Here is a 26804-nt window from a genome sequence, read left to right as displayed (position 1 = left end):
TGAGATAGCACTGGCATCAATCCATTCCTTTTTTTTTTTTTTATACAACCATCTTTTGCAACAGGCAATTTTACTGTCATTAAAGCACAGTAATCTGGAACATAGCCAGTACCAGCTACAACACGCTTTTATAAAATTTGGTGAATAAAAGTTTTATTGCTACTAGGTGTTGGAAAAAAATGGCAACAGCTGTTGCCAGAGAAATTACATCCTACAGGAGGCCCACTCTGAAAATCCAAATCAACAATTTCTTTACTTTTTTCCATTAATCAGTTCTTTTATCTGCAAGTAAAAAGGTCTATTAAGACTGATACTGAGGTAACTCAATTCAGAGGCAGTGTCTGCATCAAAGTTAATTGTTCCCTGCCCCCACCATCACAAAGAACTCTCCAATCTGGAGGTAACAAAATGTCACACTTAAATGGAGTATTTTAATTCAAGTTTGTGGTTTCTCAGCATTAAACTCTCCTTCCACAAAACAGAACAACAGGCAGCTATGAGCAGTATCAGTAAAATGGAGCAGAAGTGACAGATAAAGGCAACTCTCCCCTTCCTCCACCATAAACTCATCCCTGAAGCAGCCAGTCTACAGTACACTTCCTGCTTCCAAATTCAGGCCTTTCTTGAGCACCAGTAACATAATGATTTATGATTAACCTATTTTACTGTTTATTCACAGGATTACGACTAACAACATGGAACTTCAGAAAGAGTGGAATTCTGTACTAATTGATACACAGGTCATAACAGCAATTTGCATTCAGTAGGTTGTTTTTTGCAACTGCAGGGAGAGACAAGGTATCAAAAAAGACAAGCCCTGGAAAAATAGCTCTGTAAATGAATCTCCTGGCAATTTGTCCCTTTCCTTCCAGTAACACACAGGTTATTTAAGCATGAAAACTTCTAAATATTTTCTGAAAACAAGTACTCCCTTTGAACAGGCTTAATTCACAGCCTAATGACATAACTACTTTGGCCAAAACAAGGCGTATTATCATTTTTCCTGTTTGTATTTTGTAACAAAACATGCTAGCTTTTATCTTGAAAGATCTTAGCCAGATGATGTTCCAAATTTTTGAGTCAACAGTGAAAGGAAAACTGAGGCCCAAGCAAAGAGACTAAGAATTCCAGATGACACGCATCATGTTAAAACACAGAAAAATGAAAAAATCACTTCAGCTGAGTGGGTGATTGTAAGTTTAAAGTATTTAACAAAATGTACTTTGCCACATATGTTCCTCTAAGGAAACTGAAGGTGCACAAGTCCATGGGACCTGATGTGATGCATCCATGGGTCCTGAGGGAACTAGCAGATGAAGTTGCTAAGCCACTATTCATCATATTTGAGCAGTCATGGCAGTCTGGTGAAATTCCCATTGACTGGAAAAGGGGAAACATAACCCCCATATTTAAAAAGGGAAAAAAGAAAGACCTGGGAAACTACAGGCCAGTCAGTCTCACCTCTGTGCTGGGCATCATTAAGGAGCAGATCCTCCTAGAAACTATGCTAAGGCACATGGCAAATAAGGAGGTGATTTGTGACAGCCAGCATGGCTTCACTAAGGGCCAATTGTGCCTGACAAATTTGGTGGCCTTCTACAATGGGGTTACAGCATTGGTGGGTAAGGAAAGAGCAACTAATGTCATCTACCTGGACTTGTGCAAAGCATTTGACACTGTCCCGCATTACATCCTTTCTCTAAACTGGAGACACACAGATTTGACAGATGGACCACTCGGTGGATCAGGAATTGGCTGGATGGTCTCACTCAAAGAGTCATGGTCAAGTTTGATGTCTGAGTGGAGAACAGTGACGAGTGGTGTTCCTCAGGGGTTGGTATGGTGACCGGTGTCATTTCATATCTTTGTTGGCGACACAGACAGTGGAACTGAGCACACCCTCAGCAAGTTTGCTGATGACACCAAGCTGTGTGGTGTGGTTGACAGGCTGGAGGGAAGTGAGGCCATCAAGAGGGACCTTGACAGGCTGGAGAAGTGGGCCTGTGCAAACCTCATGAAGTTCCACAAGGCCAAGTGCAAGGTCCTGCACCTGGGTTGGGGCAATCCCAAGCCCAGGTCGAGGTTGGGCAATGAGTGGATCAAGAGCAGCCCTGGGGAGAAGGACTTGGGGGTGCTGGTGGATGAAAAACTAAATATGAGCCAGCAATGTGTGCTCGCAGCCCAGAGAGCAAATCGCATCCTGGGCTGCATCAAAAGCAGTGCAGCCAGCAGGTCAAGGGATGGGATTCTCCCCCTCTACTCCGCTCTCATGAGACCCCACCTGCAGTGCTGCATCCAGCTCTGGGGCCCCCAGCACAAGAAACAGGAGTCCCTGCTCAAGCAGGTCCAGAGGAGGCCATGAAGATGATCAGGAGGCTGGAGCACCTCCCCTGGGAGGACAGGCTAAGAGAGCCGGGGTTGTTCAGCCTGGAGAAGAGAAGGCTCCGGGGAGCCCTTCTAACGGCCTTCCAGTGCTTAAAGGGGGCCTGCAGGAAAGGTGGGGAGGGACTCTTGATCAGGGAGGGCAGTGATAGGATGAGGGGTAGCAGTTTCAAAGTGAAAGCAGGTAGATTTAGATTAGATATTAGGAAGAAGTTCTTTACAGTGAGGCACTAGAAGAGGTCGCCCAGAGAAGCTGTAGCTGCCCCCTCCCTGGCAGTGTTCAAGGCCAGGCTGGATGGGGCTTGGAGTAACATGGTCTGGTGGAAGATGTCCCTGCCTATGGCAGGGGGGTTCGAACTCAAACCATTCTATGATTCTATGATACTTACAGGAGTAAATAAGTGCTGGGAAGAGAGTTTCATTTCTCTCTTGAGCTGTTTCAACTAGCATACGAAGAGGACCTTTAGGACACAGGACAGCAACCAAATCTGAAAGGAAGAGCAAACAGATCTTACATCACTGCAGACATATGTATAATAATTTTTTTTTTTTAATAACACTTGCAGAGACTGGTAATAAGATAAAATGCTACCCTGAACATAGACTTCCAAGAGAGTGATTGGCCACAAGTCAGTATACTACAGGAGTAATTTTTTAATATTCTCAGTTATACAACCTATTTTACATATTACTGTAATATGTATACAAATTAAAAATTACGTTCCTCATTTAAGATATTATGCAACTGCAAATGTATCTGTCTCTGTATGTTGACTTGCAAGTTGAAAGCAAATAATTAATGAAAGCTACCATTCAATTAATATCTTGGAAATATCCAAGTTTGCCTTCTATTATCAAAGCTTTTCTTAACCCAAGTTTAATGCTAAAACAAATTTTAAGACAACAGGTAAGTGACTGCATAATTCCTATGAAGTAGGCATGACTGTCAGTTTACTCCCACTTAAAGAGGGAAAAAAGTGAATGTGCATGTGAAGAGGAAAAAACCCCAGTTTTATTAAGCATTGTGGAAAAATGCTGTGTTTGCATAGATTCGAGAGGTGTTCAAGGCATATTTAGCGTAAGAACAGAATAGCAGCTTTTTGTTACTTCCCTCAATTCTTGTTCATGGGACAGCATATGAAACTGGGTGAACAAGTAAAAATTAACTGAAAAGCAACCATTTACAAAAGAGGATGACTGTACAAGTTACTCATACAGATCAAAGCACAGCATTAAGAAAAACTGATCTATCAGATGCTCCATTTGCTTTCTCATCTGAATGCTGATGGTTTGTTAATGAAATTTGAAACTCCACAACCAACCTCAGCTACTTTTTCCTTGTCTTGCATATTTAGACAGAAAGCTGTAACATCTACATATTGACCTTACTATTATATTTTACAGTTGTCCACCCACTATATGTCTTTAAATAAATTTGAAACAAAATCTGACACCAAAGCAACAGCTTACTTGTCAGGAGCTGTACGTTGCACAGAGGAGGCCTTCCACACCTGAGCTAACTGCCCTAGCACCATTGCTGGTCCTGCTCAAGTAAAGCATGCTTAGCATGGGGCCACAGGCTTTGAAACTTACCTCTCCTTCACTCAGAACAACCACGTTATGCTCTTGGAATATGATCTGAATGAAGGCTGAATGCCTGGAATATTCAGATTTGTTCCAGTCAGACTAAGGGTAGAAGTGGGGAGGAGGGATGGGAAGGTTTTCTTGATGTGCCTTATGATCCATAAGCATACACACGAGGGACATCTTTCCTCCCTCTAAAGGAAAAGGACACCAGAGTACCCTGACCTACCAGAGCTAATCAAACCTTATTAACCCCTGCACTTCCACAACTGGACAGATTCTCAGGCTTCATCATTATCAGTGACTTTCAGAGTACACATTCATCATACATGCTTCCAAAAAATTCAAGTTATGAGCACATCTTCATGGATAGACATAATTAAATCATTATCACTAAGTGTAAGTAACTGGATTTTAGTCTTGCCTGGGAACTAAATCAGTATTTGGGATATAGAGTGATCTTTGTACCAAAAGTGTCCAGTGCCCTCTAAAGATTTATGAAAAAACTACATCTAGGTATCCCTCAGTTGTCATTCTAAAAAAGTGTAGTATGTAATATGCAGACGATTTTTTTTTTGTTAAAAAAATAATCAAGGAAACAGATCTCAAAACCATATCCTTAAAATGTAAAATGACTCTGAGCAATGAAAACTGCCTTTAATCCTTCCTTGATTCTTTCTCAGTATATTATTAGGCATGGATTAGGGTGTTGTTTCTATGTCTACAAATCTGAGTAATTTGTAGGTTGGGCAGATCTACACCTGTGTGTATCTACACACCAAATAACAAGCTTCTAAATTCTGAAAGTACAATAGTTTCCGAGGATTCTTAGGGAAAATGAGAAGCCAAAAGCTCTCCACTTTCATAGAAGAGATCAAAATGGCAACATAGGTCTCTTATCTGCTCCTCTCTTGAATTACTTCAATTCTCCTCCCCAAAGAATCTATCCCCAAAGATAGTCCAGAAAATATGAAGGAAAGTGGCATCGCACAGTCACACAAAGCCCTTAGATGCAGAGAATCGATCTCTGTTTCTCAAGTCTGTAATCACTTTCCACTACTTCGGATGATAGCCCCCCACCCCACTTTCTATTTTTTTAAGGTCTAGTCAAACAAACAGGAAAGTCAGGGAATAGAAGAAATTCCCACCATAATACCTGTTACTGGGCCCTGCCCCAGACCTTACCATACACTGAAATGACAGCCAGGATAAGCCACGCAGTCCATTCAGGAAGGTACTTAATGAACACCAAGGCCATGAGAGCGCTTATCATAATGAGATATGCCTGCTGGAGCCGAAGCGGACCCTTCCAATGAATACAAATCATTCCCACAACACCGAAGTTCCAGATAATGAGTGCCACCGTAATGTAGTCCATGGCAACGTTGTAAGTCTTAAAAACCTCACTAAAAAAAAAAAAAAAAAAAGGGAAAAGAATATGGACTGTATGAGCTTAAAGCAATGGAAAAAAGTTACAGATGAAAGCTTCAGAATATTTTATTTTTTAAAATTTTCATATTCAATGCAGTGGCACAAATGTAAAATTCTATCTCCAATTAGTATTCAAGTATTCTTCACAAACAGGATAATTCTGTAATTTTACCAGTGTTTGCTTCGCACCAACTTCAACTTTTTAACTTTTCTGGAGATTTTCATTAATGTTCTATTTCCTTCTCAATCAAAGCAGAAATTGTCAGGAAAGGACATTAACTGCAAAACCAGTCATTTTGATTATGCTTATGATTTTTGAAAATCAGAAGAATAAGAACTTGTGAGGTTATAATGGATCTTTAAAGGCATGCAAACAGATCTCCCTATTTACCTGTTGCCTGTGGAATGGAAACACTTTGCTAACTTCAAAGATATACATGGTCATTCCATGTTATTCTTCACCACAAACACTAAAGTAAAAAGCTTTCTTCTTGGATGAACTGTGTCACTCTGTCACCCCAAATACTATAATTAAGACCCTCAATAAGTAAAACCAAAATAGACAAACATGTTGTCATCAACTCACAGGTGATTTCCACTGACCCAGGAAACAGTTGTGATGGCTTTTTGCAAATTCTGCTGCCAGCAACTCATCAAGTGACTAAGAACCTCATAATTTGCATGGTTCTTTCCTGCAGGATATTTGTTTTCTGTAGTTGTTAGCTGGCCTTTGACATATACAGCATTAACAGGATGCCCCTTACCACCATCACGTATAGTTAGTTGGTCTACAAGCTCCCTCCTCACTCACCGGATCTCTGGAAAAGGAAGCCAGCACTGCTGTGAAGCAGCAGGGACAGGTGAAGGAAAGCAGAGTGTCAGGAAAGCCTTCAGTCCTTCTGCTCACACATGCTCATGGAAGAGTGCCAGCTCCAACCCAAACCCAAAGGAAGTCAACCTGGCAACTTCTCTCCACCCAGCCTGCACTGCACTTGTGCAGCGCACATTGCCTTGTACTTCAAAAGTCGTTATTAAGGTTAAAGAAAATACTGACCAAAAAAGGCAACACAGCACTTTTAGCAAAAATTAGTGACTGAAGGAACACTAGTTCCTCCCCTCAGAGACCAAATTAAACAAGATTCTTCAAAGAGAAGTGTATCTGTCATCAAGTTGTACAAAAACATACACGGTATAATAATTCCATGGCGTAACTCTAGTTACAAACCCTGATCAGGTTGCTTGTTTTAGAGAATACAGAGTATTATGTACAACCTTTCTTGATGTGTGGATACAGGCATGCTTCCAAATTTGAAAAGAAAAACACTGAATATATTTTGGTGAGAGAGTAGATTCTTTTCAGCTGATTCTTTTCTGCCACTCCCATGCAAACAGCCCACCATCAAAGCCATGAAGTAAACAACAGCCCTTCATTCATATGGCTATGAAAGATTAAGTTATCAGAAGATACACTAGGAGAATAAGCTACCCTGTGGAAGACAGCTTATTCTGGTGATGCATGCGATGGACAGCTTCTGCACAATATCAGATGCACTATAAACCCATAAATACCTCTCTCTTTTATGTGTACTCTATTAATCTATATAAAATGAAAAGTTTTATTATAATAGCTTATTCATTATCATTCTTCTAAAGATTCAAGGGCCAGTTCTAAAATAAATACATACCCGAAGTGACACCTGAAAAATAGTATATTAATGCTTTACTTCACTTACCCCAGGTAGATGAACGAGAAAAAGAAAAGCAGCAAAAGAGAAGAAATGATAAGCCAGCCATGGATCACCTAGAGAAAAGGTATCAATAAAGGTTTTTTTTATATTTGTTATCTTAAAATTAATATTTATTTTTAAATGCTTTTAATGTTATTTTCCCTTTTGATTAAAGCAAGAAAATGATATTCAGATTATCTCTCTCTTTGGTTGTTGCTAAATTCATACTTAGTCTACACACATTATTGATTTCAATTTACACTTACGAACTTTAAGTGCTTTGTGGCCTTTCAGTACAGGTTCTATTCAACAAAAACCACTGTTTATATATTTTTAAGCCATTTTGGTAACAGTGGCATTACAACATAGCAGAAGTATCCAGCATAACGCAGATGGAAAACATGATTCATTTTTGCACAATTAAAAAGCCTGCTCTGATTCCAAATAATTTTCAGAATACAGTTATAGAATTAAATGCTGGAACACAGAAAAACCTTCAGAGCTTATCTGTTAGAATTCAGAATTGGCATGTCATCGATGCCTGACTATCTGAGGATTTCTATATTCCCTATCAATCACCTATAGACATAATTGATATGAGAACAGATATACATGCCCAACAATTTAAAAAACAAAAACCAAACCAAAACAGTTCAGGGTCGGACTCAGCATGGACATGCATAGATTTAAACTTGAAAATGACAGGCACTCAGACTTTACACTGTGCATACCACTCTTGTATATTACCGAGCAAAGTTAAAAACTAAGATTGAAGAGCCTCGTAACTTTGGCAATCTCTGAACTAAGAACAAAACATGTATTTGTCAAATTCCCACCACAGAATCTTGTATATAAAACCAGACACCAACATTGCAAGTAGATAAACAGTCAGAAGCAATAAGCTTGAGATTCAAGCTGCATAAGAAATCCTGCTTTGACTAGACATGCTCAGTGGAGAATTAACTGGTTAAATTAGCTATATATGTACACCAGATCAAAGTATTCAGAAACTGTTTAGAAATTTTGTTATCCATTTCTCATCTTCTGAAAGATATGTAGCAGAATGCATCTTATATCACAGTTTTTTTAATATTTTACAAAAGTTAATTTAAAAGTAAAGCCCATATGCACACAGACTAAAGGAATCACGTTTACATGAAGCAACCAGGACTTTCCAGCAAATTAAGTATCTAGCTATCACAGTTAGTAATTTAGTAAATTGTCTACTAAATTTTTCATAAGCATTTTTAAAATTCTCAGCAATTTTTGAAACATTCATTCTCCTCCTTCACACTATCTTTCAAATGAGATTCAAATTTAACCTTCAACCTAATAAAACCTGTCATTTAACTTGCTAATCTAACAGATTGGCTTTCCATACTTGCTAATGTATTCTCAAAAAGATTTAAGAATTTTCCACATGGAATAAGCACAGTGCCTATAAAGATGCTGCAGAAAAACTGCCAAAGTATCTGTCTTGTCCGTCAAACTGTCACCATTCATAGCAAGTGGAGGAAAAAAAAAACCACAGTAGAAGCAGAAGACTGATAGGTACCTGAAAGGGAATCCACATTTTAAACACATTGTAAAGCTACCTATAGATCTAATCAGTGACCCAACAAGAGTAATTTTATTTCTCTGTAAAACTAGTTGCAACTATTTTAAGAAAACGGCAAAGCAAGCTGAGTCATTTCTTTTAATAATAACATGACTTCTATCTGTAGTTTTCCTAATTGTAGTATAAGCTCTAAAACTTTCTTACCACTGAAGAAAATAATGTGAACACTAAAGTTTCATTCTAGTAAAATACTAACAATGTCAAACACCAAGGCCACAGTCCAGCAAATGCTTACACACGCTTCTCATAACTACTATCAACAGTACTCAAGGAGGTAGTTTCAAGAGTTGATGTAAGGCAATATTTTACACACAAGTGTTTCTTTTATTCTCCACATGTATCTCATTCGCTATAGCGTTTTCCAGATCACCGGCCTCTTTTCATACAAACGATTTTTCTAAAGTATTTCTTGTAAGTTTTGGCCAGCGTTTTCCTAGAAGGATACCATGACAGGTTTGCTGCCTTCTGATCAGAGAATTTTCATTCTTCACTTGACAACAGCTTCAACACTAATTGATTGCTGGTATAGAGTTGGCTTTGACTGCTACAAATTCAATGTAAACTAAGCATTGCAGAATGCAGAGAATTAAAATGAGCTATAGCAGACAGATTTTGGTTAGGCAGACTACAACAATGAAGAATGCAGAGCATAATAAAATGTGTTAAAGCAAAAAAAGCTAGCCAAATACAGCCACCTTTGAAGATGCTGTTTCTGGTTAGATTCAGGAGCTAGAATCAAGCCCATGCTTAACGTATGACATACAGAAGAAATACAGGAAACTAACAGCAGTAAAGCTGAAATAATATTTCCTTTCTTCAAAGGCGTTTTCAGATAAAAATCTTGTGAAGATAAGCAAATTATCACTACCAGCTGGAGGCCTAACATTCTTTCATTATAAGTTCTATTCCCTGTAATCTGGACTACGTTCTACATGCAGAACTGCACATAAAATAGAATTCAATGGACAGGTAACTGCATTTTACAGCATTCTGGTATAGCGGCATAGAAATACTCTGTTAGCAATTCTAAAAATAAGTTAATTATTCTTTCAATTAGCATAAAGCATAACTACAGGAAATTTCTGTTGTCTAATCATTCTAATTTTCTAGTACAACAGTTATTTTTGTAAGGAGAACATGCAGCGCTTTGTAAGGTCAAGAGGGAAGCCAGAAATGTGAAAAGCTCAGTAAAAACTAGTTGATGCCTTTAGCACCTGAGGAGAACCAACTGGCTGCTAAGGAATCTAGCTGAAGTACGTCAGTTATTTGACTTCATTAGAATGAACACAACTGACAGTTCAAAAAGAAAACTTTTGTCCGCTCAGATTTAACACCACACTGTGATAAAACAAAAGGTCCATACTTTAAAAAACACTATTCCAAGCTGTATGCAGAGTCAGGCAAAAATAACTTCCCCGGTTGCTACACAGACACTTTGTAAAGGGGTTTTACCCACAGACATTTTTCCCTTTTGAAAACAAAATAAAGCGGAGCAAAGCTTTGTGCCAGTGATTTCCACTGCCAGTTTTACAACTGTGAAACAGAATTCAAGGTTCTGGCTGCACACTGGGAAGTTTTATTAGCCAAGCTTTGTCAAATGGGTCATTCAGACCAAAAGACAACCAGGAATTTTCATGAACAACCTCTCCCAGGCAGGTGACATTGCAATTATTTATGCTAAGCCTGGACTTGCTTAGATTACATCACTGTATGATTGAAGTCGTTCACAAAAGAGCCCTGAAGTCTCTGTGCTTGCTATGGGGACAATGCCTGGTGTGTACAGCCATGCACACATTGCACTGTTGGGAGACTTCTACACCGGGGGCAGGGTGGGGCAAGGGGAACCCTTGAAAAGCCCCTGAAGCCCTGAACAGATTTCAAATTGTATAACCAGGTCTGTACTTCGTAGTTCTTGCCCACAGAAAGACCTCACTATATGGTACATTTCATACCCTAATTCTAACTGACAAACACCCAGCAGTCTTAGCGCTGGGCCTTTGCTTCCCCATTGTGTCAAAGGAACAGAAGCCACAAAACTGAGACAGTGAATTGATTCACCAATTTACTACTTTTGCTCACTCATCCTTGATAAACCTTCATTTTGTTCCATTCTTGATAATCTGTACTAACAAAGCTAGCACAATTACTCAAGCCAGTTCTATTTATACTCACCTTGTAGCACCTGTATTTGTAAAGCACGACCAGGAGTATGGTCATGACAATGATAACGCTGATCATGATGGCCGCGTTGAGAATCGAATTCAGGGCTCTCTGTCCTACTGTCTCTGTCTCTTCTGTGAAAGGAGTGTAGATGCTACGACAACAAAGAGTCAACTGAAATGCCACTGAATATACAGATGTTTCTGATATGAGACCAACATCAAATGAAACTGCAGTACTCTCAGATGAGAGCTGTAAAAGCAACAGCTATTTTCTACTCAGGCAAAATCTGAATGGCAGCATAGTATCACATTAGCCAAACTCTAATTTTTAAAAAAAAAAAAAAAATTTTCCTTAGGAGACTTTCCTTTCTCACATTCTTAGATTACTGCTATTCTCTACTTTGTAAAACAAACAAAATCAGCACTCCACGTTGTTTGATACAACTACTCACATGCTATGAATCATTAGACTATCACTGCAGCTAGACCTTTATAAGCACACCATCTAGTGGATTTACAATACAAGGATCCCCTGTCATTTCAGTGTATGGGCTCAATTCTCTTTTTCTTAAAGACAGCCAGCCACCTGGGGAAAAAACTCACTTCACTGGGGGGTGTGTGGGAGGGCAGGGGAAAGCACTTACCATAAATAAAATCTCAAGAAAAATAATTCTTTGATCAACAACTTTGATAGTGGAAAAAAAGCTTTTTGTTTTATTGAAACATTTTATGGCATGCTTGTATTATACAAACATTTCAAAGCCAAGAACACTTTGAATCATTTTGTTAAACATTTTCACAGTGGAACATTCAGGCTGATTTGCTGCAAGCTCTGAAAGGCTCAGTGTTCTTCCTTTACCTCCTTTCTCTCAAATCAGCTTTCACTGATATTGCTTTTTTTTTGGCAACATTAGTATTTTGCAAAAAAAATAAAAATAAAAATAAAATCTATACAGGAAACCTGACAGGAAGATTTCTGTAACTGCAACAGAAGTGAACCTCATAAAGCTATCTTCCTCATTTGTGTTTCTTTATCAAACGGCATAGGCAAACCAGAATTTGGCATATATGTCACTTCATTTAAATTAGAATTTTTTTTTTTCCTTTTCCAAAATCTTCGTATTCTAGCAGAGTACAACTGAAAAGGCTTTGGCTCAGGATTGAGTTTATTTTACAAATACCACAGGGCAGGGTACAATGAAGTATTAAAATGGGGACTAGGATTTGAATCAAGAAGTAACAACCAAGATATTAATCTGACTGGTCACCAGACAGACAACAAATGTCAACAGTACCACGAATACAGAGCCTGGTTTCCAGAAGGAATAAAACAAAACTATCATTGGACTGGTGGAGGGGAAAAGGGAGGCAAGAGGGAGTTCACTGCTTCAATTAGACTCCTGAAGAAATGGAGATTAAAGAAAATTATCTAAGTGAATCCATTGAAAAGTCAGGGGAAAAAAATTGATACATACAGCTGTCCATCCTTGCGTGTATAAAAGCTGACAGACTTGATGGTTGCAACAACGACCACCATGCAAAGTGTGACAGGTACAAACAACATAATCACGTGTTTTGCCCCATATTTCAGTGTCAGCTCCTCATCTTCTTCTTCATCTTGTTCCACCACTTGCTGAATGTTGTTTTGTGGCTGCCCATTGGTCTCAGACTCAGGATTGTCATTTCTTCTGCGCTCACTATTATCATGGCGACGTCTTTCGCTGTTGTCATTCTGCAATACATAAAAAAAGTTTCCTAAGTAACTAACCATAATTGCCTTCTTGTACACTAAGCTAAAGATGATCTCAAGGGGAAAAACGTGTAAGGTAATATTTACTGTCAAGAACACTTGCTGCAGCCAGAACTTAAAACACTAGTAATCAACTGCACCACGTAGTTATCAAAAGAACAGGAGCACAGGGTTCTGTTAGAAGCATTTATATTAAAAACAGCAGCATCTGAAAGTAGGCTGGTTGCATCTAACTGCCTATGTTCCCTTTCCTTTAAATAGCATTTAAAAAGCTGAATAAAGACAGACAGCTTTGTCCCTTGGTCCAAACTACAGCTAATAAAAGGGTGCATGACAGTAGATTACTCACAGCTTGACAACTATTAACTATATCTGTTCCTAGAAATAATGCCAAACAGACATTTATTACCCTAACTGCATGAAAATCCCAAGAAAATTTCTACTTTCTCTACCATGTTACTCCCACTACAGTACACTAACTAGAACATATCTTAAAATGGAGTTTCATGAGGTATTGTGTTCCCACATTTTTAGCAAGAAGAACGACACAGAACTGGTGATCAAACGCCGGTAATTCTCAGTCTTTATGCTGAGATTTGATCCCAAAGTTTTAGTGTGATGAGCACCATGTGCAGATTCTTTCTCTCCTTTTCCAAGGATACTACTGCCACATACTTCCACCGACATTGAAAAAATTCACAGAATCACAGAATGTTAGGGGTTGGAAGGGACCTTGAAAGATTTTCTAGTCCAACCTCCCTGCCAGAGCAGGATCACCTAGAGTAGAATCATAGAACAGTTTTGGTTGGAAGAGACCTTCAAGATCATCGAGGCCAACCTTTGTCCTAGCTCTACCAACACCACTAAACCATGTCCCTAAGTACATTTACCCGTCTCTTAACACCCCCAGGGATGGCGACTCCAGCACCTCCCTGGGCAGGCTGTTCCAATGCCTGACAACCCTTTCAGTCAAGAAATTCTTCCTAATACCCAGCCTGAACCTCCCCTGGTGCAACTTAAGGCCATTTCCCCTTGTTCTATTGCTTGTTACTAGGGAGAACAGACAGATCCCGCCTCGCCACATTCTCCTTTCAGGTAGTTGTAGAGAGCGACAAGGTCTCTCCTCAGCCTTCTCTTCTCCAGGCTAAATAGCCTCCTCAGCCATTCCTCATAGGAGACATGCTCCAAATCCTTTACTAGCTTGGTAGCCCGCCTCTGTACCCTCGCCAGCACCTCAAAGTCCTTCTTCTAGAGAGGGGCCCAAAACCGGACACAGTACACAAGGTGTGGCCTCACCAAAGCCAAGTACAGGGGAATGATCACCTCCCTAGAGTGAGCAGATCACACAGGAATGCATCCAGGCAGGTTTTGAATGTCTCCAGAGAAGGAGACTCCACAGCCTCTCTGGGAAGCCTGTTCCAGTGCTCTGTCACCCTCACAGTGAAAAAGTTCTTCCTTATGTCAATGTGGACATCCTGTGCTCCAGCTTGCACCCGTTGCCCCTTCTCCTATCATTGGCCATCACTGAGAAGATCCCGGCTCCATCCTCCTGACACTCACCCTTTACGTATTTATAATTGTCAACGAGGTCACCCTTCAGTCTCCTCTTCTCCAAGCTCAGGAGACCCAGCTCCCTCAGCCTTTCATCATAAGGGAGATGTTCCACCCCCTCCATCACCTTTGTGGCTCTGTGCTGGACTCTTCCAAGCAGTTCCCTGTCCTTCTTGAACTGAGGGGCCCAGAACGGGACACACTATTCCAGATGGGGTCTCACCAGGGCAGAGTAGAGGGGGAGGAGAACCTCTCTCCACCTACTGACCACAGCCCTTATAATACACCCCAGGATGCCATTGGCCTTCTTGGCCACAGGGCACATTGCTGACTCATGGAATTCCACCATTCTTGTCAACAAATATGAAAGAGCCTGCTAGCCTTCCTGATACTGCTACTTGAAACATCAAGGGTATAATTCAAACACAAGGACAGCAGTAAACTTTCAACAGAATTAACCACAAGCAAAAACACAAACCGGGAACACCTGCAAGTAAATGATCTGGCCTGCACTCCACCTGGGATCACAAACCTTTTGTCCCCTCTCCAAAAAGCCCTGTCAGCAGGGGCCTTTTCAGCTTTTTATATGCTGTGTGCACATACAGAGAACACAACAGGAGAGTGAGCTGTGATCCACCTGTTCTGGACTACAAAGAAACAAAACCACTTAATGGTTACAGGTCACTCTAATCAAGCCCTAAAATGCAACAGTTTACGCAGACTACTATTTTTTTTTTTACTGTATTACCATGCCCAAAGTCAACACTGTACTGTTCCCATTCCCTCCACTCAAGAGGTTTGACATAAAAGAGATGTAATACAAAGATTTTTGATTCCTTACAAAATCAATCTCACTTCAGAATTAGTTCATTTACAAACAGTTCAGTTTGAGTAAATGCACTAAAGCAGCTTTAGATTAAAACGTACGATAAACTGAAGGAAGATACCTTTTGCAATACTTTTAAAATACTTTTAAAATATCACTCAGTTATTTCTGTAGACATAAGATAGGGCATTGAAAATAACCTAATGAATTTCTGCTTAAGTATTCTTATGCAGGTAACTTTTTCCTCAAACACACAATGTTAAAATCTCATTACCTGTTCTTAATAGCACTTCCAAACATAACTGCTGACTTGTATCTCACTAACTCACTGCTGTTTTTTCATAAATCAGTAATTTTGGAGATTCTTTATACACAATTTTCCCAGCCCCACCCTCAGAAAAGGTATGATGTTAAGTATCCACCCAGGAACTCACAGTGAGGTTTTCAAAAGCACTTAACGTGATTAAGGAGTACAAGTCCCTGGACTCCGGACTGCAAATACTGACACTGCTAAAACTTTGATTGAAGCTTTACAACTTCCCCAACTAATGAAAAATTTGCTTTTACCAAACATTACAAAGTAACAACACACACGAAACTCTTTGTGTAGTTACTTCTTTTTTTGTGGTATCCTCAGGCTCAGGGTTTCAAGAATCACCCTCTAAGAAAATCAGCTTTATTTTTTCAAAAACAGAAACTGAACATAAGGTGAAGAAAAAAATTATCTAAAACTATCTGAATTAAACAATTAAAACTAGCAGGAAACCAAATTTTTAGAATTGAAGGTTTTAACCTTAATTTGAATTTAGCATCATTAACTTAAAGTATGTCCTGAAAAACATCATGGGTTCAATATTATTTCTTACTAAATGAAAGATTCATTATAAATCACTTTGCATTTTGCACGAAGTCCTCACATACAACTATCAAAAGTCAGAGAGAATCAGGAATATGGGAGAATGAAAATAAAGAGGTCATGTTCAATTATTTTGAAATGCTGGCTGCAACTGAACCTCTTTCTGTACAGACTATAGCTCAAATGTAACATTTTTTACTTTGATAGTAAAAGAGTCCATTTCTCTCATTCTAACACAAGACCATAATAAGCTTACTTGTCTAAATAAACTGCCTAAGATGATCATAAGTAACACTACATTGGAGATGATCAGAGCCTTGGAACACTTCACAAGTAAAGCAGACCTGGTATTTAGGTTTCTGCACACTTGCAGAACACGTTGCTCTTCCTCTGCTGTAGTCCTGCACGAGCGAGCACTTACCCCTATCTTAGGCACAGAAATATAAAAACTAAAATAAAAATTTACAGCTTTGCAAAGCAAACACAAAAACAGCCAAAGGAAAAGCCTGATTAACTAGCACACAGCTACAAAAATCTGCAAAATCAAACATAGAGAGAAAAATTTAAGAAATTAGACCAATATGGGCCATTTTATTCCCTTCACTAGTTAGGAACAAAGACACAATCACAAAATGTCTTCACATACTAAAAGACAGTGCACGAAAACCAGATCAGCTTCAAAAGAGTTTTAAGACTTTTTCTAGTTTTAACAGCCAATGAGAGAATAACATTGTCCTTTCAGGCAACTAAAGTGTAGCTAAATGTGACATGCGCGTGCCCCGCTGCTTAAAAGAACAAAGTGCACTCATATCCTACCTGATCAGCATTAAACAGAGCAGAGGCCATGGACTCTTGCTGAAGTAGAAGCAAAGGAACAGACTCTTCACCTTCCTCAGACATAGTTAAAAGTGAAAATTCTGAAGCTAAAAAGTCAGTAACACCTGTTGTAACACCGTAAGCAAACGTAAGTCATGAACTACGCGCTTTCAGGTGAATAAGCAATATCAAAAGCAAATGATTGTGGGTTTTTTTTTTTCGTATCAGGAAAATAGTTAATAGCAAACCTAGAGCAATGCCGCTGAGCCAAGAGATAAAAAATGAGCATATTTGATACACAGTTTTTATTCATTAAATCCACATTTATACATCAGGAGCAGACCCCCTTGCCTGACTGTGCACAAACTTCACTAGTTTTCACACACACCATTTATAAACAAAGGTCATTCTGCAGCGACAGATATTGAAGACTGGGCTGAACTCTTGGTGTGTGACTGGAAGAAGAGATGGCAAATGATAGCACTTAGTGATTTCACATGCTGACTGTTAGCCACAGAAGCCAGATATGCTTAAGCAGGGAAGGATTTTTGAACATATGCACAAAACCAAACTGGATGTGTGCAGGGGAGAAAAATCATTACAACTGAATATTAAAACTACACCTAGAGTTACACTTAAACATCGAAAGAAAAAGCAGCAGTAGTACTTATTCATCAGTACAGTCTGTTAGCGAGAAGTAAATAGAACCATCCATCCCCCATTGCTGGGAAGGCACACCATCAAGTTATCTGTAAGGATGGCGAGTTTATCACTGAATTCTGCCTTTTTAATCTGGCAGAAGTGTTCAATAAAAGTTAATCTGTCACCTGTCCAAGATGAAAAGAAACCTTTTTCATGCCCTCTGAAGTAAAAACACAAAGGATGGAGCAGGAAAGTTTCTACTTTCCTATTTTTATTAAGTTTCTATAATCAGTAAGGTCTTAAGTCAGACTGACTTCTTAATTTAAAAATAAACTTTCAAATGTTTTATAGTTTTACTGATATAGCAGGATGCTGATCTGAGATAAAGACAAAGATTTTTCATAATTCTACTTAAACTGCTGGATTGTATAGAAGAGTTGGAGCAGGGATCAAAACATGCTCATGAATCACTGCCATAAGCACGACTTACAAGTGGCCCAGCCTCACAATGGCATTTCTGTGTCACAAGGAAACCTGATATTCAAGAGCTATAGCAGGAACAAAGAACTGAGCGTGACAAATCCAAGAGCCTGAGCACCACACCCAAGCAGATCATCTAAACTTGGTTTTACCCAGCCACATGCATTAAAACCAGTACAGTTTTACTGACAATTACATGCTTAGGTCTTTCAAATCAATCATACAAAACTTTATGGTTTGAGTTCCTCCTCACCCACAAAACCTCAAGAACTCTGAGAGCACCTTGACAATTACTCACAAAACAAGGCAGTGCTGCTCTTCCTGCACAAGAGTAGTCCTCCAGCAACAGCAACAACAAACCCCAGGCTTCAAGCTCTAACTAGACTAAAATTTAACTCTGTGACTGAGAAACCTGTGAATCAAGCAGATCACAGCCAGGCTAAATCGAGAGAGCTCACTAAATCCTCTAAAGGTCAATGTTTGACATGGGAGCATCCCACCCCATTTTCTTATTTTTCTGGAGGGCTTGGTCACTCCAACACCACTTTAAATTGGTGGAAGTCTCATCTGCATATAAAAATGAGTTTAGAACATCAGATATTTTAGAGAATATTTCTTTTGGCACTGCTTATCACCACAACAGTCCAGACAGAGAAAATGACTCCCAGCAAACAGATTTCCAGAGGTCTGAACTGTATTTTCATCCACACTCATCATTCATCTTGATTTAACTGCTACCAGGTAATAAAATTTTTTGTTACATACGGTGTTGCTGAGGTGGTTATCAGGGAAGTTTTCTGTCAGCTGCCCATGCTGAAACTGGGGTAAATGTGCAGACAGTTCTGTCATTGGGGCTGTCCTCTGGAAATCACTTATTTCTACACAAAGCGGATCTTTCGTCTTGAGATGCTGAAAGGAAAAAGATGTGTAAAAAGCCTTTGTTCTTACATGACCAGGTTCAATTTTTAGAGTTCACAGACCAAAGACAACCATCTTCTACCTACACCATGACACCAAACTGTATGACATCTACTAAGAGGTCATAATAGGGATTTTCCAGCATAAAAATAAGAGTGTCTAGGTGTTATCAAATTAGTTCATCAATCACGGAAGTAAGCCAGCAACGGACTAATCATTCAAAACAGTTCTCCATTCCTTCTTGTGCAATAAATGAGAAGCACTGCACGATCTCTCAGAGCACAACTTGTAAGTTTTTAACTCAGAGTACAATTGCTCCAAGTTGTTCGGTTTTGGATTGCAAGTAAGCTCAAGGGGAATCTTCAAGGAAAGATGACTGTGTTACACCTGATCATTTAAAACCTGGATATATATTCAATACTGTAATGCCCTAAGAGCGACCTAGAGCTACATGAAACAGCATTTCATCTGAGTCTCAAGAACTAATGTGCATTCACTTCCCCCAGTGGTAGGTTTGATGTACCAGCTAAACGTACGTAAACCCGCCATATGCCTGGAACAACCTTACACATTCTTCCATTAAAAAAGTCACACACTAAAATTTTCCTATGCAAACTTGAATAAACCATGTGCTGCGTAACAAAGGAGGATACAGAAATGTAGCGGGAAGAGGAAGAAGGGTGATGTAACTATGTAAGGTTCAGAAAAAAAAACATAATATTAGGAAACAATGAGTAGGCTGAGATAAATCACCAGCTTGGTTACACAAAACATAGGTAAGTGAATAAACCAGTGCCTCAAGGGCAGAGTGCTAGTCCCCACTTCCATCCCAAGTGACTCCTACTCCTACCTTGTGCCAACTCCAGCACTCATCAGTCCTCTTTACAGTAATTTTTACTCACTAAAATGGAAGAAAGCAAATCCAGGAAAAGAAAGCAAGAGTATTTTTCTGCTGGTTTAGTATACTCAACTAATGTACGGAGGGATCTCAAAAAATTCATACAAGGGAGCACATCACAAAGAAAGGCCTCTCACTTTTGGCAGCAGCAAGCCACAAGCGCTGCAAGACAGCAGCTTACTTACAGAGAGAGTTAAGCATATTTTCACACATATTAAGATGCAGAAGCTGTTTCTTGACTTACAAATACAAACATATCTTACAAGACATGCACAGTGCTTACTAACCTCGGCAGGGAGGTAGCTTACACTGAAGAGCCATTAGAAAGCAACACCAATTTAACAAGTCTAGTGGGAGCACGCAAGCTGACTGAAAAAAGAAAGACAATGTAGTATTCACTAGAATGGCTCTCTTCTACGTTTGTAATTAAAAATAAAGTGCATCCAATTTAAAATATAATGAAATGTAAGATTAGATTAAAATAAATAGGCATTATGCTGCTTTTACTTTTAAAGTTTTTGCTCTAATTATTTGGTTGAGCTAAAGAATATAAACAATGTTTTAAGGCTGCTATTAGTAGAAATTCTCAGTGACAGGGCCACCACAGACAAAAAAAAAATTAGTATTTTTACCGAAATGAGAAGTATCAGAATGAGATTTTTCACATAGTGGCATATCAAAATTCTAATTAAATTACAGAAGGGAAAAAAACTACCCCACTCAAAACACCAATCTGCAAAATCCTATTTAAAGACCATCAAGGAAAACCACCACAAACTCACCAAACAGAACAACAGTTACTAAGGAGCAGAGGGAAACCGAAGACAGGGAGGAGTAACTGACAGCAGAGTTGCACCAAAGTTTGAATGACAGTGTCTAACGGGCCTCAAAACTCAGAGTTTGTTCAAACAATCCCTTCTGAGGACTCAAGAGCTCAGAAAATGGATTCAGGACATCTTCCCAAACAGCTTTATTTTCTATTTTTAAATAAATGAACACTCCCAAGTTTGAAATTTAACTATGAATGAATGAGATCTAGAAGTGAACTGTGCATAAACAGACACACATGAAATGCTTACTTCTTTTACCTGACAAGGGACTCACCAAAACATTTTTTCTAATGAAGCTGTTAATATTAAAATAGCCCGTCTAAAAAAGTTCTTCCTTGCTTCCTTTGGCTTTCCTTCATAAGATCAGCCGGAGTTACAACTGCAGTTTTCATGCGTTTACATCGAGCCGAACAAACAGGGGTAACACACAAGTGAGCTCTATAATGCTTCCCCTACTCGGCGAAGAATGAAAAGCCAGTGTCGATCGGCCACAGCGAACGCGGTGCGGCCCGGTTAAGCCGCGCTCTATCTCTCCAGTGAGCGACAACAGCAGCCGCTGCTTTCCTGAGGGAACACCCGGGCCCCACCGAGCTCGCCCCCAGCCCAGCCCCGGCCCGGAGCCGCCCCGCCGCAGCCGTGGGCCCCGCTCTCCCCCGGCCGCAGGCGAGCCCGCACCGGGTCCCAGGCGGGGCGAGTGGCTCCGCAGCCGGCTACAGGGCGCGGAGGCCCCCCGCGGCGGTGGGGGTGAGGGGTCGGGCCAGCTCCCCGGGCGCGATGCAGCCTGACCGGCCGCGGCCCGCCTCGTGTCCACCCCAGCCCCGCTCCGCCCAGCCGGGGGAAGCGGCCAGGCACCCCGCCCGGTCCGCGGGCGTGTGGCGCAGAGCTCGCACAAACACCGGACCCGGCCGCCCCCGAAGCTGCCGGCCCGTCACCGCCCCACCGCAGCCCGGCGCGCTACCCGCCCCGAGCTGAGCCCCCCTCGCACGACCGCTGCCAGACCGACCTGCGCAGCTGCCCTCTCGCGGGCTCCGCCACCGGCTCCTCGCCGCCCCGCAGCCCGGCCCCGCTCGCTTCCGGCCGGGGCCCCGCCCTCCTCCGCGATCTCACTTCCGACGGTGGCGGCCGGCAGCACGGGAGAACCGGCGGCGATATCCCGAGCGGCCAGGCCTCCCCTCGGCCGTCCTCGGGGCACCGGCCCAAACCCTCAAAGCGGCGGCGGGCCGTTTCGGTACCTTATGAAAATAACTTGATGGGATCTTTGCGTTTTAAAATAAAAACAATATTAAAACTTAAAGTCAGCGGGGCATCCTTTCAGGAAGCCTCTCGTTTGTAGAAACCTGAGCTTTACCTTGCTGTCCATGATAGTTGGAAGAGTGACGCACAATTTCTCTTTCAAAATGCATAACCCTCTTGAGTTACTAACATAGAGGAAATGCTATGATAGGTGTAATCATCCAAAATACAAAAGTAAAATCTCTGAGGGACCATGTAATTCTGCATGTTTGAAACATGGTGTATTTCACTACTCAACTACGCTACAGGAAGGTCTATGGGGAAAGGGAAGTGGCACAAGAGTATTGCACATAAAAGTTAGGTTTCCCATAAGCATTTTGACAGAAAAAACCACAAGTTTCAGTAGGTCATATGCATGGGAAGTGCATTTAAAAGAAGGTATTTTTAAACCGAAAGCGATGCCAAACCATTAACCAAATAAAACAATGTTATTTTAAGAGGAAAAAACAAAATACAGACAAAGAGCTGTACCAGACTATTCTCTTATTTATATTACTGGTATCAGTTTGATGCAGGATGAAATGCCAGTTTAACACCACCTTGCACTGCTCACACTACATGGCTGGGTACCAATTCGTAAGTGCAGGTATGACATCCAATGTTCCTACACAGGAAAACGTATAGGATATGAAAAAGTGTGACCCTACTGTAATATAAAAGCCAGCAGCTTCCAGTTTTAAGTGTATCCACTTTCTGAAGTGCTACTCCTGAAAGCACCTATCTAGTAACTCCATTTAGTAATAGCATGAAACATCTAGTGCTCTCTTCTCAGTTAACAGGAAAGCATTAATAGCAAGACATAAGAATTCAGAAAGAAACTAAACTTATGTTTGGGGCCTTCCCCCTGCCCACATCTAGCCATAATCATCTAGCTAGATGGTTATTTGCAGTGCAGGCTCCTGCTTAAAGAGAAGGGAGAAAGGAAATTCCCAAAATTAGAAAACCAAATTGGTATGTGAACAGATTAAACAGTCCAAGAACAAAATAAGTCTCTCATCAAATTAACAGTAACATAAAAATATATCATTCTTGGTAATGGATCTCACTTGTTCATGGTTTCTCATTTCTTTTCTGCGCACACTAATGAAAACAATGATACTTCATATTTTGTACTCACATACTCCAAATATGAATGGCAGTTACGCAGAATGATTATCAGGAGACTAAGGCCGTGTGTCAGGTTAAGGTGTAATGCCTTGTTCCACAGTAAAGTCCAGATCAACGACTAGTATATCCCATTCTGCTGTAAAAATACTGATTTAAACACACCCCCCGCCTTCCATGCACTGTGTGTAACCTTTGAAGTACCCTTCCGTCACAGAAGGGATCATACTGCAGCATGCTGCACTGAGTACCCAGTGGCAACACACACACTTTGCTAATGGGTCTCGTTCTCAATACGCTCACTAACGTAACACACATAGTTCTTTCTATATTAAGAGCCTCTCAGCAGTACTTAGTGTTCTACCCCCAGCATCACAGACACAAAATACATTGTTATCACTGAGAAGTAGTAGCACTAATTTGAGTAAGATGTAAACACTAGAAGTGACTTCATAAAGCAACATTTTTCCATTCCGAAAGAGGAAAACTGAACGTTGAAGTACTTGCCCAAGCCAAGCCAATGCTACAGCAAACATTCCTTCCTCCTTACACTGCTGAAGAAAAACTCGACTTCCATAGAATTAATTCTTTTTAGTATGTCACAACTGCTTCTAAATACTTTACTTACCTGAGATATTTAACACTCCAGCTTAAATTTTAGATGTCTTCCTCACCCAGACACCTTCGGTCTCCTTAGGAAGAGTACAAGCTTATGTCCAATGCATAAAAAATATACTAGACGAATATACAGCTTTAGTGCAGGGCAGAAGAAAATAAGCGCAAGTTTCACAGCTTGAGCTGTCACTGAAGAGTCTCCACAAGGACATTAGGCAATCTGTCACTTAGTGGTGTCAGAACCCATTTGTTGCATTTGGCCTGTTTAACTACTACTAATGACAGAGAGAGAATGCCGTATCAGGACAAAAAGCACTCATGAAGTTCACTCTCTTTCTTCTCTGTATTTACTTACAAACAGGAAGTTTTGAATTTATTTCGAATTTGGAGAATTTTTAGTAAGTGCTGATGCAAAACTGTATGGGGAGAATGGGGAAGTAATTTCTTAGGGTAACATCAAGTTGCAGAAAAAAGAGGAAGGTTGTAGCATGTAAGTATGTAAAACAAAACATTCTCAGGCAAAGTCAAGCAAAACAGAACAGTAACATCGGAGCATTACACTTCAAGTTAAAAAAGAACATTCTGTGGTGTGTAGTATTACAGGGATGAGAAAGAACATATTGGGATCACATCTGCATCTGTAGGCTTCTAGCGACCTGACAAAGCAGCAGGTAGTCTAAAAAAAAAAAAAAAAAAACCAAAAACAAACAACCCACCCTTTATTTGGGAACACTTGTTGATTCAGAAAGCAGTGTTAAATATAATTGCATGCTGCACAAGACTCCAAAAGAATGTCAGCCCTTAAATCAAATATATACATTTTTAATATCTGAAATATTTACATGGTGGAACCTTTACACAATCCCGTTTGTTAAGAACAGTGTTTTCAAGTGTCCTCTCCAGACACAAAGAACGAGTAACTCAAGGTCACAGTTATGTTTTCTGAACAGGTCAACCTGTATCCTTCAGTTAAATACAATATAGAGATACTGGAACACCTTTACTTAATTTGTTTGCTATTAAGAATTGTGTTTAAAAATTAAAAATGTTTTTGAGACAGTTTGCTCCCTGGAACACAGTCCTCCTGCAGTCGAAACAGCTCGTAGCACATTATCAATTTGTCTTACCCAGGTATGAGATAAAAAATGCAGTTTACAGTACATCTCATCATTTATACCATATCAGCCTATTTATAAAAACCCATACAAACAAGGCAGGAAAATATCACCCTCTTTTTGTGGACAATTGACTGCTTACAGTAGAAAACAAAAGTTGGGGCTAGTTTAACAGGATGGATAAAAACAAGACTTCGGCTTTGTTTGAAAACTTATGGTTTAGTTTCTGTCAACTGCTATGGTCAGTTACATCCAAAGAGGGTTTTTTTTTCCCCTAAATACTAAAAAATGTTTTAAAAAATAATTTCTTTTAAAAAAAATCCATGTGATTATTTTGAAGGCAGGGTAATAGGGAAGGGCTAAAATGAAATTGAGCAGAAGATACCCTAGGTTTAAAAAAAAAAAAAAAATCATTAAATAGCATTTACTGAATTGAGGTCCTGCTCTTGTTTTAACTGAGCAAAGAAAGAAAAGCTTCCTGCAATTTGCACTTGCTAGGAAAGAAGCAAAGCATCTGCAAGAGATTAAGTTCCCACCTTCATTATTAATTCTAAATGGGCAACAAAGTACCGCAATTACTGCTGGTTCACATCAGAATGAGAAGCCTGAGGGAACTCTTTTTCCAGAGTCAGATGAGGGAACCAAATGAACACACAAAGCTGTTCTGTGAAAGCAGCTCAAGACACTTATTTTTAAATTGTATTCTGATCATTCCTTAAATAAAAAGAGGGAAAGTATGCAAAAAAACCCAAGCAACCAATGATATAGTTCCACATTAAGTGCAAATGTTTTGCAAAACAGGGGCTTTTTTTTTTTTCTTAATATTTACAAGAATCAGAGTAACATAACAAAATTACCAGAGAGCATGTACAGTAGCTGCAGCTTATAAAACATACCGGTAGTTGTACCTTGTGAATTATAAAGAGAACCAATGCAGGATTCGGTAACTAACTGCAAAGGGTAAATGGGGCCTCAGAGCAGAGGACAAAAAAATTCACATTTTCTACATAAAAAAATACAGGTCTCAAGTCTCTGAGAACAGAGAAAATTTGAAGTCTTTGAACGATGAGGGGAAAAAAAAAAGCCCAAAATTGAAATGGAATCCTAGAAGCAAGGAGAATGCTTTATTTCACTAGACCAATCTTCTTCGCTTCTGTCTCGTATATCAACAACCTCCACATTTTCACTATGAAAACTTCAGCTTCTTCATCTAGTACCTGTAGGAAATACACATTTTATAGATTATTTTTCAGGTTAGGCATTTCAGTTATAACGACTAATTCTAGACACACCACAACTATGAAGTGGAGGTAGTGTAATCCAAGTTAAGCCTTTGAGGGAGGCACTGGATAAAAGTTGGTGAATTTGTCTGTCCTGCATTTATCACCCGACTTGACCAGGCTTTAATTATACACTTGTAAATGCAGCTCCTGAGCACTAACAGATAAAAGTATCAGTATGCTAGTCTCCAAAAGTGGCCTAGAAAGAGGCAGAGAAATGGCAGACTTCGGAAGACGGAAGAACAGGACATATGCGTGTGGTATTTTCCTTTACTTCTCTCCTAGGCTCTGCTCATTTTCAGCTTGGAACTTCCTTGGATATTTATTAAGTAATCTCTCAAAAAATTTCTCTTCCTTGAACTTATTATCCAGGCTTTTTCTGAATATATGCAAACTTTTAGCATGCACAACATCTCTCAGGAAGTTCCCCAGATCACCCACTAGTCACACCAAGAACAGCCTACTAACTTCTGCTATGAATCTGGCTTCTACCAACTTTGCTTCCAAGTTTCCTTATTGAAGAGAGTGAACAATTAGTTTTTATTCACCTTTCAGTGTATGAAAACATGGTGAAACAGCAGCATTATTTTATAAAGTTTCTCTCTTCCAACACTAGGCAAAAAAGAGCATTTACTCTTCTAGAGAAAAATCACCTTTTTCTCATTAATTAGGAACAGACCCACTAAACCACTAATTATAAAAATCTAGTTATAAGAATGAGGAGTAAAAGTTTGTATTTCTGATCCAGTTCTGTTACTGTTGATTCTTACCTCTACTGTCAGGAATCTTTGTTCCACATTTCTGAATACTGAGTAATTCTGGACAGGGATCAGTAATTTCTACCTAGATGCTGTAACTGCAAGATCATGCCTGGGCTGGCAGGATCTGCTTAATTAAAACAGCCTTCGTATCTAATGCATGTTTTC

General features: G+C 39.9%; 2 protein-coding genes across 8 annotated transcripts in view; both read right to left on the bottom strand.

Moving 5' to 3' along the window:
* PSEN1 (presenilin 1) overlaps positions 1 to 21513 on the bottom strand; it is a 29465-nt gene extending 7952 nt beyond the window's left edge. For 4 of the 6 annotated variants that reach the window (XM_086462035.1, XM_086462033.1, XM_086462036.1 and 1 more), the window contains exons 1-7: positions 21475 to 21513; positions 18591 to 18734; positions 12380 to 12636; positions 10915 to 11056; positions 7131 to 7198; positions 5152 to 5372; positions 2772 to 2870 (exon numbers count right to left, since the gene is read on the bottom strand). In XM_086462035.1, coding sequence (XP_086318161.1) covers positions 2772 to 2870; positions 5152 to 5372; positions 7131 to 7198; positions 10915 to 11056; positions 12380 to 12636; positions 18591 to 18674 — 871 coding nt within the window. In that variant the 5' untranslated portion in view covers positions 18675 to 18734; positions 21475 to 21513. Of the gene's footprint in view, positions 1 to 2771; positions 2871 to 5151; positions 5373 to 7130; positions 7199 to 10914; positions 11057 to 12379; positions 12637 to 16703; positions 16829 to 18590; positions 18735 to 21474 lie in introns of those variants that run through there. The other 2 variants (XM_086462032.1, XM_086462034.1) reach the window with 2 other exon arrangements.
* Positions 21514 to 24185: 2672 nt separating this feature from the next.
* The window catches only part of RBM25 (RNA binding motif protein 25), a 28030-nt gene continuing 25411 nt past the window's right edge, over positions 24186 to 26804 (bottom strand). For both annotated transcript variants that reach the window (XM_009948874.2, XM_009948875.2), the window contains one exon: positions 24186 to 25815. In XM_009948874.2, the coding sequence (XP_009947176.2) occupies positions 25723 to 25815 (93 nt within the window). In that variant the 3' untranslated portion in view covers positions 24186 to 25722. The remainder of the gene's footprint in view (positions 25816 to 26804) is intronic.

This window comes from Leptosomus discolor, chromosome 3, assembly GCF_034619465.1.
Source record: "Leptosomus discolor isolate bLepDis1 chromosome 3, bLepDis1.hap2, whole genome shotgun sequence".
Classification (NCBI taxonomy): Eukaryota; Metazoa; Chordata; class Aves; order Leptosomiformes; family Leptosomidae; genus Leptosomus; species Leptosomus discolor.
The sequence above is the reverse complement of the archived record's forward strand: the minus strand, read 5'-3'. Positions and strand labels throughout refer to the sequence as shown.